The 18,005-nt window shown below is 44.4% G+C and overlaps 1 protein-coding gene across 1 annotated transcript in view; it reads left to right on the forward strand.

Moving 5' to 3' along the window:
- GNB4 (G protein subunit beta 4) overlaps positions 1-18,005 on the forward strand; it is a 54,508-nt gene that overhangs the window by 21,363 nt on the left and 15,140 nt on the right. The window contains exon 2 of the mRNA XM_025195993.1: positions 6,237-6,341. Coding sequence (XP_025051778.1) covers positions 6,285-6,341 — 57 coding nt within the window. The 5' untranslated portion in view covers positions 6,237-6,284. The remainder of the gene's footprint in view (positions 1-6,236; positions 6,342-18,005) is intronic.

Below are 18,005 nucleotides of genomic sequence, written 5' to 3' on the forward strand. Positions count from 1 at the left end.
TGAAACACACCTCCTGGGCAATGGGCTCCCAGCCCCAGTTTTTGCCCTTCTTGGGCTATTGGCTTCTTGCCCCCCTCAGTCTCTGGCTGTGACCTCCAGTATTTGGCCCCTCTCTCTAGGCCTTGGCCTCACTCCTGAACTAGTCGAGACTCCTGGGCTCTCCTGGCTGTCAGTCTCTGGCTGTGGCCCGCCTTGGCCTTTGGCTCATCTCTGAGCCCTGGCCCCACTTGTGGGTAATTGAGACCTACAGGCTCCCTAGCCCTGCTGACACTTGCCCCTCTGGGCTCTCTGGCCCCTCTCTTACTTCTAGGCCAGCTGGGACCTCCTTACCTCCACTTAGTCTCTTCCACAAGCCACCAGAGTGGTTTGCCCAGGAGCTCTTTTCTCTCTGGCTCTCAGGGCTAGACTTCCTGATTAGCTCAGGCCCTTGGGCTTACATGCTTCCAGCCTGGCCCCATTCTGGTCATGGGACTCTGATTGGCCCCTGCAGGCTGCTCCTCAAGTAGCATCTACTCCTCTTAAAGTGACAGGTGTGCTCAGCACCCTGCTACAATGATGCTAGTGACTTAGCAGGCTCCCTATGAATCAATTCCAAGCTCCTGTGGAAAGTTGTGGTGCTAAATAATATAATAGCAGAGTGTAACCTAGAGTTCTTATATTAGTGGGAAGCAAGGCAGGACTGGATGCTGCAGGATGTGAAAATTAAGGTTTGTTTTGGTTTGGTGTCTTTATAGGCCCATCTCATTAATCCATGTCCTCCTAGCCTGGTTATAAGAATGCCATCTTCCAGCTCTTAAATTTTGTATGGATAGATATCAGTTTCTCATGAAGACTGTATTAATTAGTTCTGCTAATACCCTTCCTCTTGAGAGGCGTTGGTTGATTATTTCCTGTTTTTGTACAAGAGCTGTAATGGAGGCACATCACTGAGGCACTTCCAAAATGTACAGAAGTGCAACAATAGCTGTGACCTCAGAGAGCACTCGGGCTCACTTCCTGTTTTGTTCTTGGAGAAGCTAAAGGTTTAACTAAATACTGGAGAACACCGAGGAGCCATCTCGATTGCAGATGCATTGTCTCATAAATAATGCATCAGTTTAAGCATTTGGAAATACAGAAACTGAAATTTCAAGGCTAAAAATAAAGTGTTCACACTTTGGGCTTTTGACCCATTTCATTTGTTTTCTGTTACATGCTCTGGTCTGTTTCTGTAATTGTGGTTTAATATTTCAGGGATTTCCAGTAACATGGAACTGTATTTCTCAAACCTGCTTTATGCTGAATCATTTCTTAAGAGATGAAAAGGGGAAAGGAGTGATGGCTTGAAAGGGAAATAAAATTATGGTTCTAGAGGGATAGGGACATAAACGTCCCAATGCCTTTAGGTATCCAGGTTGTATCCAGTGCCTTTAAAGTTTTGACCATGTGCTCTGTGCAATTCTGTTCCCAGGCTTAAAAAATTACTTGTAGTGGAGTAAAGGCATATGGCTTTCATACTTACTGCAATTTATCCTGTTTCCAGTTCCAGCTGTTTGAACTTATGTCTTGACCTGCTTGGATATGCATTGTAGTTGATACTTTTTCCATTTCTAATGTTATTTGTATTCCTGAATAACTATCTTATTGCTGTCCTGCGTGTCAGTCATGTTTCCAAAAGACATTTTATTTTTTTTAATTTCACTGCCCAATGTACATCTAAAATGTGGATGCGGGTGGATAAGGCATAGTAAAAGCATTAAATAGTTGATCCTCTTTGATATAGGAAATTTGTTAAGTTGTCTTAATGATAAGAAAGGTTGCTGAACTGGAATAGACTGCTTAATATTTGTAGTAAATAAACCTCATTTTACAGTATATAGCTACTCCAGAGCATCAGGGTGTTTTAAACTATTCTTTACTCAGCCTGAGGTTCTTGTTTCTTTGATTATTTGATCACCAGACATAATTTAGTTCCCAAATAAAATTGGGAAAATCTCATGGTGCCATAACACTGAAAGCGATTTATCAGGCTTACTAATATGTTTGATCTACTTCAGGGAATTTTTAATGTTGGGAAAAAAAGCAAAATCTTTTAATGTGGATTCCTGAGTGGCTAGGAAACGATTCTTTACTCTTGATGATAAAATGGTAAAACATGACTAGGCAAGCTCCGCTTAGTTTCCTAGTTTTACTGAGCTAGAAAATATTTTTGCCATTCTGTTCAGCACATTCTCAATATGTGAACAGCTGGACCCTGTGAATTTTAGCTGAGCTGCAACTTGGCAGGGGAACCCCCTTCATTCCCCATATCCAGAGAACATATATCTATTTGTCTGTTTATATGCATAGTTTACACGCTGAACTTTATATTATTAAACCAATCCTAATAAGTACAAAATGCAATGTACAGGTATTTCAGAGTAGTATTCTAATCTGCAATGAGTGCTTTTTCACACAGGGGGCCTGGCCCAATCCTTCAAAAGTTGAGCTAAGTGATTCTCAGCCAAGGCTCCATGAGTGCCATTCAAGGGTGTATGAGAGTGCCATGCAGTATTAGTACTGCTAGGTGTGCAAAAACCAATGCAATTCACAAGGTAAACTCAGATATTTCAACTAGGATATTCATAGTGGCAAAAACATTGACCTGCTGTGGCCTGAGTTTTTTTGCAGCAGTCAAGAAATGAATGAAAGTGAAGAGCTGGCATTTTTGGAGGGTGTTTTGAGTTGAACAAGGTTGAGAACTGTTGGTTTAGGTTTATGTAACTTGGTTCACATGAGAAGCCTCATTGTCTTAAATGTGAATACAGTTGAATGTGTCAGTCAGTAGGAGTGTAGGGCCTTAATATATATGAGTAAAGTCTAAGTAATGGAAAAAAAAGGTTTATAGTATCTCTTGGTGTTGCTTTCCCCCCCTTGGCAGAAGGCCTTGGTATTAAGTTGTGAGGGGTTGGTCACTTTAAGGCTGTAGGAGATATTTTCTATTGAGATGGAAGCATGTAAGAAATTATATCAGGGACCGTCCCTCGAATTCAAGATAAATGTTTACTTTAAATTCTAGGAACTGTCCCTGATCTTAGAATCAAATGTGCAATCGTGTCTTTCTGTACCATGATTAGTCTCTTTTTGCATAGTGTCAGGATAACATTACTTTGAGGATCTCAGAATAGGTTTTATGTTTCTGGTGGGGAGAGGGTGACTGGTGTTTAAATTTACATTTCTTTGGTTTTATGATTCTACAAACAGGAGTTTTTGCAATGTAATATCTCCATGTATCCAAAGACCTTAGGAAAAAATACCAAAGAAAAATAGGGTTGGGACTAGCGGTGCATTGATCTGATATTGGATTGGTACCGATATAAAGAAACTTCGCTGTATTGGAAATTGGCCTGATGTGGCGAATAATTTGGCTGATAAATGCCCCTGTGTGCGCACAGCCACAGTGCAGCACGCAGGCAGCAAGGAGCACAGCCTGGCAGTGTGGAGAGCTGTGTGCAACTGGTAAGTCCAGTGTGGTGGAAGGGAAGGAGGGAAGGACAGGGCGTGGTGGGGGGGTAGATCACAGGGGGCCCCCTGTGATGAGGGAGGAGTGGGGCAGGGCCAGGCATTGCCCAGGCAGGGCGGGGCACAGGGCAGAGTTGCAGCTCGTGGGGGGGGGGTGGCTGCCACCGCCCCATCAGTTCTGTAACGGCAAGGGCCCAAATGAAATCTTGCCACTCTTGCTTTCTGTGGTTTAGAATTTGTGGAGTGTTTTATCATGATTTCTTGGGTTGTCGCACTATAGAATAACTGCCCAAAGTACTAAGTACTTCCTTTTAGCAGACAGAGCTGTGTGAGGTGCAGTACCTAACAAGAAAAATGTCTTAGGTCAGCATATCCAATTGAAAGGCATCCATGCCACTTTAGTTTTATGTACAGTACAAGCAGAAATTAAACTATATCTGACCTGAGAACCCCATGTGGTCGTGACCTAAAAGGAAACGTCCTGAGAGTGTCCTACAACTCTTTCCAGCTGGGAAGAATTTTCTATGCTGAAACCTGGAAAAATTCACTTTGAAAATGTCACTTCTGATATTTAGGTTAATTTGTAGAAAAGCACAGTGTGAAGCTGTTACGGTGATTGAGAGGTAGATTGATTTGGGAATGCTGGCCTGTTCATATTATTTGTTATGCTATTTTAACTGAAGTAGTTGCTTTTTCTTTTAAGTTGTTTAACCTGTATGGACGGCTGTGTAGACTTTTGTTTTGGTTTAATTTTAAACCAAGCTACCCACATTTGATACAAGATATCAAAGCAAATGTGTCCGTGCAAGGATTTGCACTGGTTTAACTCAGTTTAAGAACTGATTTAACCTAAATTTATGCAACTTTCTCATGTAGGCAATGTTTTAGTAACTCGATGTTCCAGCTGATTTTGTATTAGAAGCATAGACTTCTCCTTGGTGTTTCCTCCTGGGGTGAGTAGGGTTGTTTCAGCCCAGCCTTCGCTTGTCCCCCTTTTGCTCATGGCTGTGTCCAACAGGACCCTGTAGCTCCAGTTCCTAGTGCAGGGCCTGGCCCACCAGGAGCCCTTGGGCTGTACATCTGATACTTGGATTTATTGTATAAGTTGACTTTATGATGCTTATGGAAGCAAAGAAAATTAAAGCATGAGAAATGGTAAATAGATGTTAACCAACAGCTTTTACTGTTTTATTTTGGGGGAGAAAGGAGATCGTTTTGTTATTGTAGTAGCTGTCTTGTCAAATAGCATTTTACAGCCATTAATAATTTAGCAGAATTTTATTTTCCCCAATATACTTTTCTTGAATTCATTATTCTTATTTAGTTGGGTCCCTGTGGAATAACCTGGATGAACATGTACAAATAACTTTACATTTTTAAATTAATTGCTGGTAATAATATTTAGTTAGAGAAATGTTGGCCGTATCATTTAATCTATACCTACATTTTTAATAGAGCACTTGTTAAGTTTTCTTGGCTGATCATATCTGTCTCTCAAATCCTTGGAAATCTCTAGTTTTGCCTTTTCATTGTAAGACTGAAGGTTTGTAAACTAGTACAGAATTAATTTAAAAAAACTTCCCAACATCAGCTGATTGTTGCTTGTTGTATCTAAAAATATAAGCAGGTTAATCAGAGAGGGCTCTTTGAGTCAGCAATCATGGTGTCTCTTTTGGAAGATTAGAAATAAATCATGTGAACAAGTCACTAAAACCAGTATAATTACCTATCTAGTACAGGGGTGCTCATGTGGAGTCATGGCATCCGGCCCCACGTGGCTCCATAATAATTGATATATTTGGTGGGCGGGGGACAGTGGCACTTAGCATTGTCCCCCTCTGACAAATTCCCAAGCTCTGAGTGGCTGGGTTGGGGTCAGGGTTCCTCCCACATGGCTGGATTGGGGTGGGGTGGTGTCGCCCTGTCCCCCCCAACTAGGATGCCCTGCCCCACCCCCACATGGACCCCCTTCTCCCTCTGTGCAGCTGGATTGGGCCCACCACCTAGATCTGACCCACAGACAAACCACGGCATTGCCCATCTGGCTGGTGGGCCAAGGCTGATCACCACTGATCTAGAAGATTTTTGACTCTTTGAAAGCTTGTCTATCTAGAATGCAAGTTCTTTAAGGCAGACCCATTTCATGTGTGGTGTGTAGCAGAATATATCCACTATGGGGGCTTTTGTGTGCTACTGTTCTACAAATAGTAACTTTGCTGGTGGAAACAGACGTAGTTTACTTGCCCAAGAATAGCATTCCTGTTTAAATCACCTGAATTTGAATCTTGGTTTTGGATTTTGTTGGCCCTGGTGTGCTCATTCGCTCTCGCTCTCTCGTTAAAGGCCTTTAATATATGCCTCTCTCTTTGTTTTACTCAATATTGTGCATCTAAGATTATGACATTTTGTTCCCTATTTCCAGCTTTTGTGGAAGAAACTGAAACTCTGGTTAGGATCCTTAACAGAGTGCAAAAAATCTACAGGCTTCATAGCTGAGCTTTCCAAATTGCAGCTGGTGTTTGTCAATGTATAGTTGCTTCAACAACTGTTTAGAATAGAGTTTATTTAACTGTGCTGTTTATGGCAACCAAGGAATCTATGTAGCTTATCTTACGCAAAATGTTATGATATCTAGTGATGGGGATCTACCTCAAGAGCCTTTGACTGAAAGTTCAGTGAATTTATGTGCATTACTGAAGACAGAAGAAATGAGGTCCAAACAATGGAAATTAATTTTCCTCTCTTCCATCTGGCAGATTTTCTTACCGGTGCTGTAACAGTGTGAGGAATACAGATCCACAAAGATGAGTGAGCTAGAGCAGTTACGGCAGGAAGCGGAGCAACTGCGGAATCAGATCAGAGTAAGTCATAACTTCCTCACCCATTTGTTTCCTTGGAATAAAAGACTAGGGGACAGAAGAAAAAAAGTACATGGGTTGCTCACCCAGATTTTAAACACTTCAAATCATTTCACAGAGGATTAAATCTGTGGGAGGCTCCAAGGAAAAAAATAAAGGAAACCCAAACCTTGAAGCTCCATTCTTAATTTTCATACTGTTCTGTAGAGAATTGGAATATAGCAGGGTATTTTTACCCAGCGCCTTGGAGTTCTCAAGAACAGAAATATATAGCTTTTATTGCCTTGGCAAAGCAAGATGAGTTGAAAATGTTTATTTTACAAAAGGTAACTTTTGGACTGTCTAGTAGGGGCATTTATACACATGCTCTGGGAGTGGGGAGCACTTTAATTAGAGTAGCTCTACTTAAAACACCCGGAGCATCTCGTGTATCAGTGTCTTCACACTGAAAAATGGCAGCAGGGTGCTCTAAGTAAAGCTCATTGAATGACCTTTAGTTAAAGCGCCTCCACCGCAATTTTTCAGTGCGGGGAAGCTAATACACGAGATGCTGGAGTCTGCTGGAGCATGGTAATTACCGCGCTCCAGCAGACTTGATTAATAGTCTCCTCCGACACGCTGTAATTACAACGTGCTGGAGCAGCTTCACTGCATATGTATAGGCATCCTCTGCTACTGTTTTTCTTGATTAGAAATATTTCAGAAAAGTTGTGTGAGCATCAAGCATGAGAAAAATGTTCCAGGATCATGTTTTCCAGTGGTCTTTTTACCTTCCTCTATTGTATCTCTCTTTTGTCCTAATATTTGACTCAAATCATCCATCACAGATAAATCTATTTGACCTGTTGCCTGGCACTCAGTGTTTTGTCAAAAAGCAGTTGCCTCACTGATATATCAATGAAATATATATTTTCCCCACTAAAAAAATAGGATGTCAACCTCAGAGTTGCTGGTATTGTCTTTTCTGCTTCTGAATTGTCATTTCTTCATATATATTCAGTATCCATAACAAGTACTCTGTCACAAAGACCTGAAAAAAGGAAAATAATGTATTCATAAGCTAGATTTCTGTGTAGGAGTCCCTTAACTTGAAGGCAAAATGAACTTGATTAGGGCTGCAGATTTATGTAGAAGCTAGTTCCACATGTAAACCTTTTTCAGCAGCATCTGTTGGCACTAGTTCATAGATATAGGGTCAGAAGGGATCTGAGAAGATCATCAAGCCCAACCCCCTGCCCTGGGCAGGAATGAATACTGGGCTCATATGACCCCTGGTAAGTTTAAGCTCATATGACCCCAGCTAGGTAATTATCAAGCCTCCTTTTAAAGACCCCTAAGGTAGGAGCCAGCACCACTTCCCTTGGAAGCTGGTTTCAGATCCTTATAGATTCATAGATGTTAGGGTCGGAAGGGACCTCAATAGATCATGGAGTCCGACCCCCTGCATAGGCAGGAAAGAGGGCTGGGTCTAGATGACCCCAGCTAGATGCATATCCAACCTCCTCTTGACGACCCCTAGGGTAGGGGAGAGCACCACCTCCCTTGGGAGCCCTGTCCTGTGATAGTCTGCTGCTTGGGCATTGGACTACTTATAGGCAACACATAGCTGATCTCTGTGGCATGCAATACTTTTTTTGAGGCTGAATTACCATTGTTCTGCTTATAATTGTTCATTCAGTATCACCTATGTCATGTTTTTCTTTAACTCAGCTGTCATTTATTGAAAGGTAAGCTAATAGCCAGTCAGTGGTAAGAGTTATAATACTCAGGACTCTCCCAGGTGGAGTTCAGGAATGCAGATGATTTAAAAATATCTCAATATTATATCTTTTACAGTAGTATCCAAGTGACATGTTTAGCAGAACAAAGGGGAGTGGGGGGCAGGAGTAACCAGCAAGGTCTAGAAGCATGGGAAGTAACTGTGGTAGAAAATAGGCATAGCTATACCTAGATTAACCCTTACCCATGGCTGTCTAGTCTCTTCTTGGACACCTCTAGTGACGGAGAGTCCACAACTTGCCTGGGCAGTCTATTCTACTACCTCACTATTCTAAGTGAAGAAGTTTTGTTGGATATCCAATCTAAACTTATTTTGCTGCAACTTCAAGCCATTGGTCTCCTTATCCTGTCTTCAGGAAGAGAGGAAAAAGTGCTCTCTCTCTTCTTTATGGCAGTCCTTCAAGTACCTGAAGACTGCTAGCATGTCCCCACTTAAGTGCCTTTTGTGCCAGCTGAACATGCCTAGCTCCTTTAGCCTCTCCTTGTTGGATTTGCCTTCCAAGACTTTGATCATCTTAAATGCCCACCTCTGGACCCTCTCTGACTTCTCCACATCCTCTTTAAAATGTGGAGCCCAGAACTGTACACAGTACTCCAGATGAGGCATAACCAGTGCCGAGTAGAGAGGCACTATCACTTCCTGTGTCTTTCACCTAATGCTTCTATTGATGCAGTCCAAAACCACATTTGCCTTTTGTGCAGCTGCGTACACTGCAGGCTCATTGAATCTGTGGTCGACCAGGACTACCAAGTCCTTTGCCATAGAGCAGATTTTATATTTGTTTTTGATTACCATATAAAAGACAACCCTGATTTAAGCACAGGGACACTTTCAGGAATGGAGCTAAGTGGGGCAAGGGCAGAGGCAGACTATCTACTGTGGGCTCAGGGCTTTCCTCTCTGATGCCTTTGCCCCATGCACTGGCTATGCTGCATCCCTCACCCGGTGGCGGGAGGTGCAACCTGCCAGTGTTTTTGCTGCCAGATGGGCAGGGGACGTGCAGCCATTGCATGGCTCCCGGGACAAAGCAGCAGGGCGGAAAACCCTGAGCCCACAGTGAGCAGCCTGCCTCCACCCTGGATACAAATCTGGGGGGTAGCATGTGCCTCCCCTGGGGCTACACCCAGCATCAGGGAGCTGACCCCCCTTCCCACCATCCCCCACGTACCTTGGACGAGCTGCCTGTGGCTCCATCCCACTACCTGCCCCAATCGCAGGGTCCCATTCACTGTCCTGGCTGGGCAGCATCCCCTACCTCACTCCCTCCTTCACTGTGGAGGCCTTGATCTGCTCTCCCCCACGTCCCTTCTCCACAGACTTACCTGCAAGGTGCTGCTCTCCACACTGCCCAGCTGTGCACCTGACCATGTGTATGCGGTGGCTGTGCACATGCATAGAGGGCCCCAGCCAGAAGGCATATGTTATTTATTGGTACGTTATCAGCTGCACTGGACAAAAAAAAAAAGGCGATAACGTTAAATTTTCCTTTTATTGGTGCCAATCTGATATGGCACCTATGTATCAGTGCACATCTACATGTCACCTTTTTTTGAAACTGCTACAAGTTTTATCACAGGTGTTTTATAAATACACTTTTGTGCATTTTGGCAACTACTTGTATATAGTATAATTTTTTTTTAGTTTAATTTGTATCCAAGGCCAAATTAGCGCAAACTAATTCCAAATCCAAGAGTCCAGAACCATAAGTGGCTCTACTACCGGCAAACATCCTCCACCCGCACCTGGGGCTTCAGATGTTTCCAAATCCTTTGGCAGGCATCCTACTTGCAGGCCCAAACCCAAAGACTTAGGGTTCAGATGCCCCCAAGTTTTGCTTGCCCTTAGACATGAGGCCCTTGGAGCAAGCTAGGGAGGAGACTCCCATTTCCATAAAGTAGGCTTAAAGTTGCTATACCTCGGCGGGTACTGAACCATGCCAGAAGAGCAGTTCTCCTGGGGTGTGCTTGTGTACACTCAAGCCCCCTTACTGGAGCTGGTCTATGCGCAGCCCTTCAGGCCTGCCTGCACAGACCATACTCTACGCAATTCATGTGCAGCCCTTCAGGCCCCATATGGGTCCTACTCTACGTGGCCTACTATTCAGGTGTTCCATCACATGTCCCCCTCCTGGGACCACTACACCACCCCTTCACTGGGGCTTCTGGGCCTTACACCCCCTTGGGTGTCAGGAGTCTGTCAACCTACCTGGGTCCCCACCTTGGCCTTTGGCCCACTCTGGCCTCAGGTATCTGTCGATATGTCTGGACCCTGTCTGTTCCTGCTATGAGGTTACCCACCAGGTTGTGGGGGCTGAGGCTGTAAGGCACCCTATATTTGCCTTTCACTAGGGAGGCAATTGGTGTGGCATTTCCTGGGGATCACCCTGCCACAAGCAGCCCCACCACACCATCCTACCCTAGTAGAGTGTCATTTCAGGTCATGCCCCAGGACCAGGAACATCCGCCATCCCCGTAGTTCCTACCCTGAACATCCAGGTGTTCTGGGAGCAGCAGCTCCAACCAGGTGATGTTCTCCCTCCGGCTCCCTGCAGCACCTGCTGGCTTTACTGCTCAGGGCCTGCTCTTATTCTCCAGCAGCTAGGCCCCCCTCCAATCAGGCAGCCTCCTGCTGGCCACGTGACTCTCCTGATTGGCACTGCAGTCACCTGCAGGCTGCTCTGTTGCCTGCTCAGGCCTTTAAAGTGGCAGGCACCAAAGGCCACCCATTAATTATTACCCTTTGCTTGTGGTGATTAGCCAATTATCTGTCCACCTTGCAGTAGTTTTATCCAGCCCACATTTTACCAATTTGTTTATGAGATCTTATGGGAACTTATCAAAAGGGTGCTGAAGTCCAGATATACTGTATCCACAGTCTTCCCTTCATCCACTCAAGTAGTTACTTTTTAAAGAATGAGATCAGGTTTGTTTGACACAATTTGTTTTTCATAAATCCATCTTGGCTGCTTGCAGTCATCTTTTCCCCCTCCAGATGCTTGCATATAGCCTTCCTTAGGATATGCTCCAATAACTTCCCAGGTATTGAGGTGAGACTGACTGGTTAGAGACTTGGTGGGATAGCTTGCATGACTGGAGCACTGTCATGGATGGGTACGAACTGTTCAGGAAGGACAGGTAGTGGAGAAGAGGAGGAGGAGTTGCACTTTATGTAAAAGAGCCATGTGATTGCTCAGAGCTGCATTATGAAACTGAAGATAGGCCTGTTGAAAGTCTCTGGGTTATGGTTAAAGGGCAGAATAGCAAGGGCAGTGTTGTAGTGGGTGCTTGCTATAGACTAGCAGACCAGGAGGAAGTGGTGAATGAGGCTTTCTTCAAACAGCAGAAGGTTTCCCGATCACAAGCCCTGGTTCTCATGGGGGACTTTCCCTCCCAGTTGACGTCAGGGTGATTGCAATACAGCAGTGCGCAGGCAATCCAGGAAGTTTTTGGAGAGTGCTGGGGACAACTTCCTGGTGCAAGTGCTGGAGTGGCCAACTAGGGGCTGTGGTCTTCTTGACCTGCTGCTCACAAACAAGAATGAATGGTGGGGAATTTAGTAGTGGATGGCAACTGGGGCAGCAGTAACCATAAGATGATTGAATTCAGGATCCTGAGGCAAGGAAGGTTGGAGAGGAGCAGAGTACAAACCCTGGACTTCAGAAAAGCAGGCTTCGATTTGCTCAGGGAACTCATGGGCAGGTTCCCCTGGGAAGCCAGACTGATGGGGAGGAGAGTCCAGGAGAGCTGGCTGTACTTTAAGGAAGTCTTACTGAGCGTGCAGGAACAAACCATCCCAAAGCACAGGAAGACTAGCAAGTATGGTAGAAACGAGCTTGGCTTAGCAGGGAACTCTTCAGTAAACTATATCACAAAAAGGCAGCTTATAAGAAGTGGAAACGTGGACAGATAACTAGGGAGGAGTATAAGAGCATTGCTCGGGCATGCAGGGATGGAGTCAGGACGGCCAAAGTGCAGTTGGAGTTGCAGCTAGCAAGAGATGTAGAAACCCTTCTTGTTACCCTTCACAAGTATGTCGGTAGCAAGAGGAGGATCAGGGAATGTATGGATCCCTCACTGAATGGGGGAGGCAACCTTGTGACAGAGGATGCAGAAAAAGCTGAAGTGCTCAATGCCTTCTCCAGATCAGTCTTCACAGGCAAGGTCAGCACCCAGACTACTGCACCAAGGAGCACTGTTTGGGGAGGAGGTGAACAGCCAACAGTGGTGAAAGAACAGGTTAGGGACTGTTTAGAAACACTGAACATACAAGTCCATGGGGCCGGATCAGATGCACCCACGGGTGCTGAGAGAGTTGGCTGATGAGATTGCAGAGCCATTGCCCATCATCTTTGAAAAGTCATGGTGACCAGGAGAGGTCCTGGATGTTTGGAAAAGGGCTTACATAGTGCCCATATTTAAGAAAGGGAAAAAGGAGGATCCAGGGAACTACAGACCAGTCAGTGTCACCTCAGTCCCTGGAAAAATCATGGAGCCACATCCTCAAGGAACTCTTTTCTAATCAGTTGGAGGAGAAAGTGATTAGGAACAGTCAGCATGGATTCAGCGATGGCAAGTCATGCCTGAACAACCTGATTGCCTTCTATGATGAGATGACTGTCTCTGTGGATGGGGGGTGACCAGTGAATGTGTTATACCTGGATTTTTAGCAAGGCTTTTGATACGGTCTCCCATAGCATTCTTGCAGGCAAGCCGGGGAAGTATAGACCGTAAGGTGGATAGAAAGCTGGCTGGAGCATCAGGCTCAGAGGGTAGTAATCAATGGCTTGATGTCTAGTTGGTAGCTGGTATCAAGTGGAGTGCTCCAGGGGTCTGTCCTAGGGCTGGTTTTGTTCAGTGTCTTCATCAACAACCTGGAAGATGGCACAGAGTGCACCCTCAGCAAGTTTGCAGATGACACCAAGCTAGGGAGGGGAGCTGGTTGGTACACTAGAGGGTAAGGGTAGGATTCAGAGTGACCTAGACAAATTGGAGGATTGGGCCAAAAAGAATCTTATGAGTTTCAACAAGGACAAGTGCAAAGTCCTGCACTTAGGATGAAACCATCCCATGCACCAGTACAGGCTGGGGACTGCACAATAAGCTGAATATGAGCCAACAGTTTTCCCTTGTTGCCAAGGTGGCATCCAGCTGGGCATCTCTCCACCTTCTCTCCCCACCCCCCTGCTCAGCATCCAGCTGCCAAGGATGCTTAGACTAAAAATGGTTAAGAACCTGTGATCTAGAAAAGAGAAGACTGCAAGGGGATTTAATAGCAGCCTTCAATTACCTGAAGTGGGGTTTGAAAGAGGATGGAGCTAGACTGTTCTTAGTGGTGGCAGATGACAGAACAAGGAGCAGTGGTCTCAAGTTGCAGCAAGGGAGGTTTATGTTGGATATTAGGAAGAATTTTCTCACTAGGAGGGTAGCAAAACACTGAAACAGGTTACCCAGCGAGGTTGTGGAATCTCCATCCTTGGAGGCTTTTAAGACCTGGCTACACACAACTTTGTCTGGGATGATGTAGTTGGGGATGGTCCTGTTTGAGCAGGGGGTTGGACTAGATGTGGCCTCCTGAGATCCCTTCTGACCCTAATTTTCTATGAATATATGGTCTGTAGTTCTCTGGGTTCTCCTTGCCTTTTTTGAAGAGAGGCATTACATTGTCCCTTTTCCAGTCCTCTCATAGTTGGCCTGTTCCCAACAACTTCATAAAGATTATGAAAGGCCCCAAGATTTCCTCTGCCATTTCCTTCAGGACCCTGGGATGAAGCTCATCCTGCTCTGCTGACTTGAATTCATTCAGACCTAACAAAAACTCTTTGACCCTCTCTCTTGTTATCTCTTCATTCAGCTTGCCCCCTTCCTTATCCAGGTAATTCCTGTTAGGCCTGTGACAACTTGCTTACTAATATTTTGGAAGACTGAGGCAAAATAGCTGTTGAGTAGCTCATCCTTCTTTGTATTTTTGGTTAGGAGTTCCTCCTGACTTGTTAACAGAGGGCTCATAGCTTCCTTGGTCCTTCTTTTCTGGCCAACATCCTTATAGAACTTCCTCTGTTGTCCTTGACCTCTGTTGCCAGGTGCAGCTTGTTCTTTGTCGTTGCCTTCCTGATTTTTGTCCTTGTAGGTTCTTGGTATTATCTGGTGCACGTCCTTGTGACCTCCCCATTCTTCCATTGCCTGTATGCTTTCTTTTTGCATTTGAGGCATTTTAGAAGCTCCTTGTGCAACCATATTGGTCTCTTGCCATTCTTCTCATGCTTCCATTACTTTGGGATATTTTCTTGTTGGGCTTGCAATACTGTTCCCCTTTAATACCTCTCAGCCCCCATGGGTGCCTTTATCCTTCAATTTATCCTTCCATAACACCTGCTTATTAGCTCCTCGAGTTGGATGAAATCTTCCTTTTGAAATGCAGCGTCTTGATTTTGCTGACTTCATGCTTTCCCTTTCTTAGGATCTGGAATTCTAGTGTATCACAGTTTACCTGCCAAGTTATCCATCATCTTCACATCCTCCATCAGTTCTTCTCAGTTGGTCAGAATAAGATCCAAGATAGATGATCCCTTAGTTGTATCCTTCACTTTCTGGAAGAGAAAACTCCTCCACATAAGTTAGGAACCAGCTTGACATTTTAAGTTTGGCTGCATTGTTCTTCCAGCAGATATCCATAAAACTGAAGTTTTTTAGCATACCATCCTATAGCTTTTGGATAGTTTTGTCACCTGCTTGAAGAGTGCCTGTTGTTAGTTCTGGCCTGTGGCCCACGTTGGGTATGTCTGCGCATGGAATTAATGTGCCTGAATTTTCTGTGCAGAAAATTCAGGCGGATTAAACTGGGCCTCTGCACCCATCTGAATGTGCGCCTGTTGAGAACAGTCAGTCTAGGACTGCTCCTGCCCACGGGTGCCAGCTCCAGGCTGGCAGGGGCCATGGTGGCTGGTCTCAATCTCCATAGGGCTGGCAGGGAGCTGCCCACTGAGCTGGGATAGCTCTCCCTGCCTCCTGTGGACCTTTGCTGCCTAGGCTGTCTGGGAGCAATTTGCTCTTGGTCAGCATCTTACACGTGCACTTTGATGCATTAGTTTAATGCGCCGATTTCCAGTACCTATAGGTACTAGAAATCGGTGCATTAAACTAATCTACTGCAGAGTAATTGCTGTGCATGTGTAGATGGTGATGCTTTACTGAGAATTAGAGTAATTTAATGTGCTGTAAAGCGTCTCATATAGACTCACCCAGTAGGTAGTAGTCTCCCATTCAGTCTGTCAAGCTGAGATAAATACATGTAGCTTTAACTTGGGGGGATACTGCCAGCCATGCTGTTAATAATAAAAGTAATAAACAGTAATAAATAATAATAAATCTGGCTCACTTAATTGATTGCATCCATTGCTGAGCTACTTCAGCTGTTGCATGCTTAGCTTAGCTTAGCTATCTCACTTGTTTCATTCTGCAAGCAAAAGGGATTCTTAAACACTAGGAGATTTATTACTCTGGTATTTAAACCTGTTCTTCTACTAGATATCAATATTTTATGAATTATCTAACTGTAGAAATCCTTAAAAATAGGTAGAGATGGTCTAATCAGCTTTTGAGCTTGCTCTTGAAAGGAAAACTCACGCTGCTTTTATTTTTAAAGTGTCATCAAAATAAGCTATACATAAACATATGTTACAAGTTCACAAAGCTGGTGAAGTCAAGAACAGAAAAGCCAGCTGCAAGTTTCTCCTTATATGTATATAATGATTTAGTCTTTAAGCATGTGAGCACCTGTTTTTTTTTTCTCTGTAGGGCCATTGCCTTATTCAGTGCACAAGATGGATATGTTCTGGACGGTGAATCAAGGTTGGGGAGTGAAGGAGACTTTTGCAGAATGCTGGTTCCTTTCTTGTGCAGTGAATTAGGCAGGAATAACAGGAAGGTAAAAGGCTGGTTTCAATTTAAAGCAGCTGTCTAAGAAGTTGCTCGAGACAGTTGGATTCTGTCTGTGCCTCCATCATGCAGTACCTGTGGGAAACTAGGTATTTGCATAAACCACCTGTTTTCAGGTGGCCCCTAAATGGAGATTTCTTATTTTTTAAATGTTTGACTTGGCCCCTTGGTAGAGCACTTATATCTGCAGCTGAATTTTAATAACAGCAGTGGTTAGCTGATCAAATCCTAAACAGTGCAAAGTTTGCTAAAAAATTCAGTCCTAGATGACTCTGATTCGTCATCCCAAATTAGTGGACACGTGACCCTTATTTCTGTGTCTGTGTTCCATTTCTGGGCATGTAGGATGATGATGATGATGATAATACCACCTTAACTCTCACAGGTGTTTATGAAAATAGATCATTTCTTGGGCTTTTATGTTAAACTGAAAAAATACTCATCATGTGGCATCATCTTGCGAACAACATGATGAATATTTTTTCAGTTTGATATAAAAGCCCAAAATATTACACACCACACTTGCATCAAGCAAACATTAAAGTTGCAAACTCTGCACTATAAAGTTAAGAAAGGTGAACATAAGAAGTGCCCACGCAGTTGCAATATGAACATGTTGAAAGATGCAAGCATGGCTGGAACCTTTGAATCTAGCAGAAAAAATTGTGCCTTTTGCTACCAGAGCAAGTGATAACAATAGTTCATGTCTGGATCAGTGCTCAGGTGAGGGGCTCCTTGCTTGTGGTTTCACTGACAGCAGAGAAACGGGAAACGGTGAGGCTTGGGGAGTGCTGGGTTCCAGCCGCACACTATGGGGACTGTTCTTTAGTGGGCGCAAACTTTTGCCTTTTCTTCCAGGTGTGACCCTTTCTGTTCTGTCTTTTAACCAGTCCTTGTTCTAATCATGTACCCTCCCTTGGCCACTTGTTCCTTTCTCTTTGCCAACCATTCAACATCCTGTTCACCCCCCTTGTATTCTTATTTTCTCTATCCAATCAGTTACTTGCAGCCTCTGATCCCACCAAATGTTTCTAATCCTTGGCTTCCTCCTCAGACTCCTTGTCCAGTTGTACTGTTTTCCTCCTCAACCAAGGGGGAGGAAACCTTTTCCTGTTACCTGTGCTCAGCCAGTTGAGCTATCCCCCATGGCTACAAGCCTATGCTCCGTTCTTCTACCCTGCTGTGCAGTTTGGTTTCAGTTTCTCCCCTCCATCCTCCTTTCCTCTTTCCGTCTGGGTCCTAGTCAGTCTGCCTCTCTGCTTCAACCTATTGGCTCTTATCCCAGTTCGACTTGCCAGCCAGTCTTAGTCTAAGCCATTCTCCTCGCCCCCAAATGCTTAGTTCCTGTTTCCCTTTTCCTCCCCCTGCCCCCACCAGCCTCCTGTCTACCTCATCTGGTTCCCTGTCCCACTACTCTCCTTGTGTACATACATTTGAACAGGGCAGCTTTCTTCTTTTATGGTGTCTGGAGCAGCGAGATGAGAGGTGTCGCTTGCATGTGGTATGGCCCACAGTCAAAGCTGCAGGTGCAGGGAAATCCTAGTCAGCTCTGGGCAGTAGTAGCAGGCCTGGTGTAGCCAGAAGCTGTGGAAAATGTAGCTGCCAAAATCTAAAATTTCTGCTGAGCATATAAAAATTGCAATTTTTCAAAGGTCCAACATGCCCAAATTAATATGAATTTTTGTAGGGACAACAAAGCACATTCCTAGTACCCGACATATTTCAAGTCCTTGCTCTAAAACCATGCAGATGCTACACCTTTTTCAAAGAGAAAGGTAGCCAGAATTTAATATGGGAATAATGTATTTTTGTCTTATTCTTGTAAATGGCTGAACTGCTTGGCTAAAACTTTCCAAAATAATTCTGAGGGGGCCAACATCTGGCATGGAAAAAGTCAGCCCATACAACTGAAAATCCAGTGAAGTGAACTGAGAATGGGGTCTTTGAATAGAA

The sequence above is a fragment of the Alligator sinensis genome, unplaced genomic scaffold, assembly GCF_000455745.1.
Source record: "Alligator sinensis unplaced genomic scaffold, ASM45574v1 scaffold301_2, whole genome shotgun sequence".
Lineage (NCBI taxonomy): Eukaryota > Metazoa > Chordata > Crocodylia > Alligatoridae > Alligator > Alligator sinensis.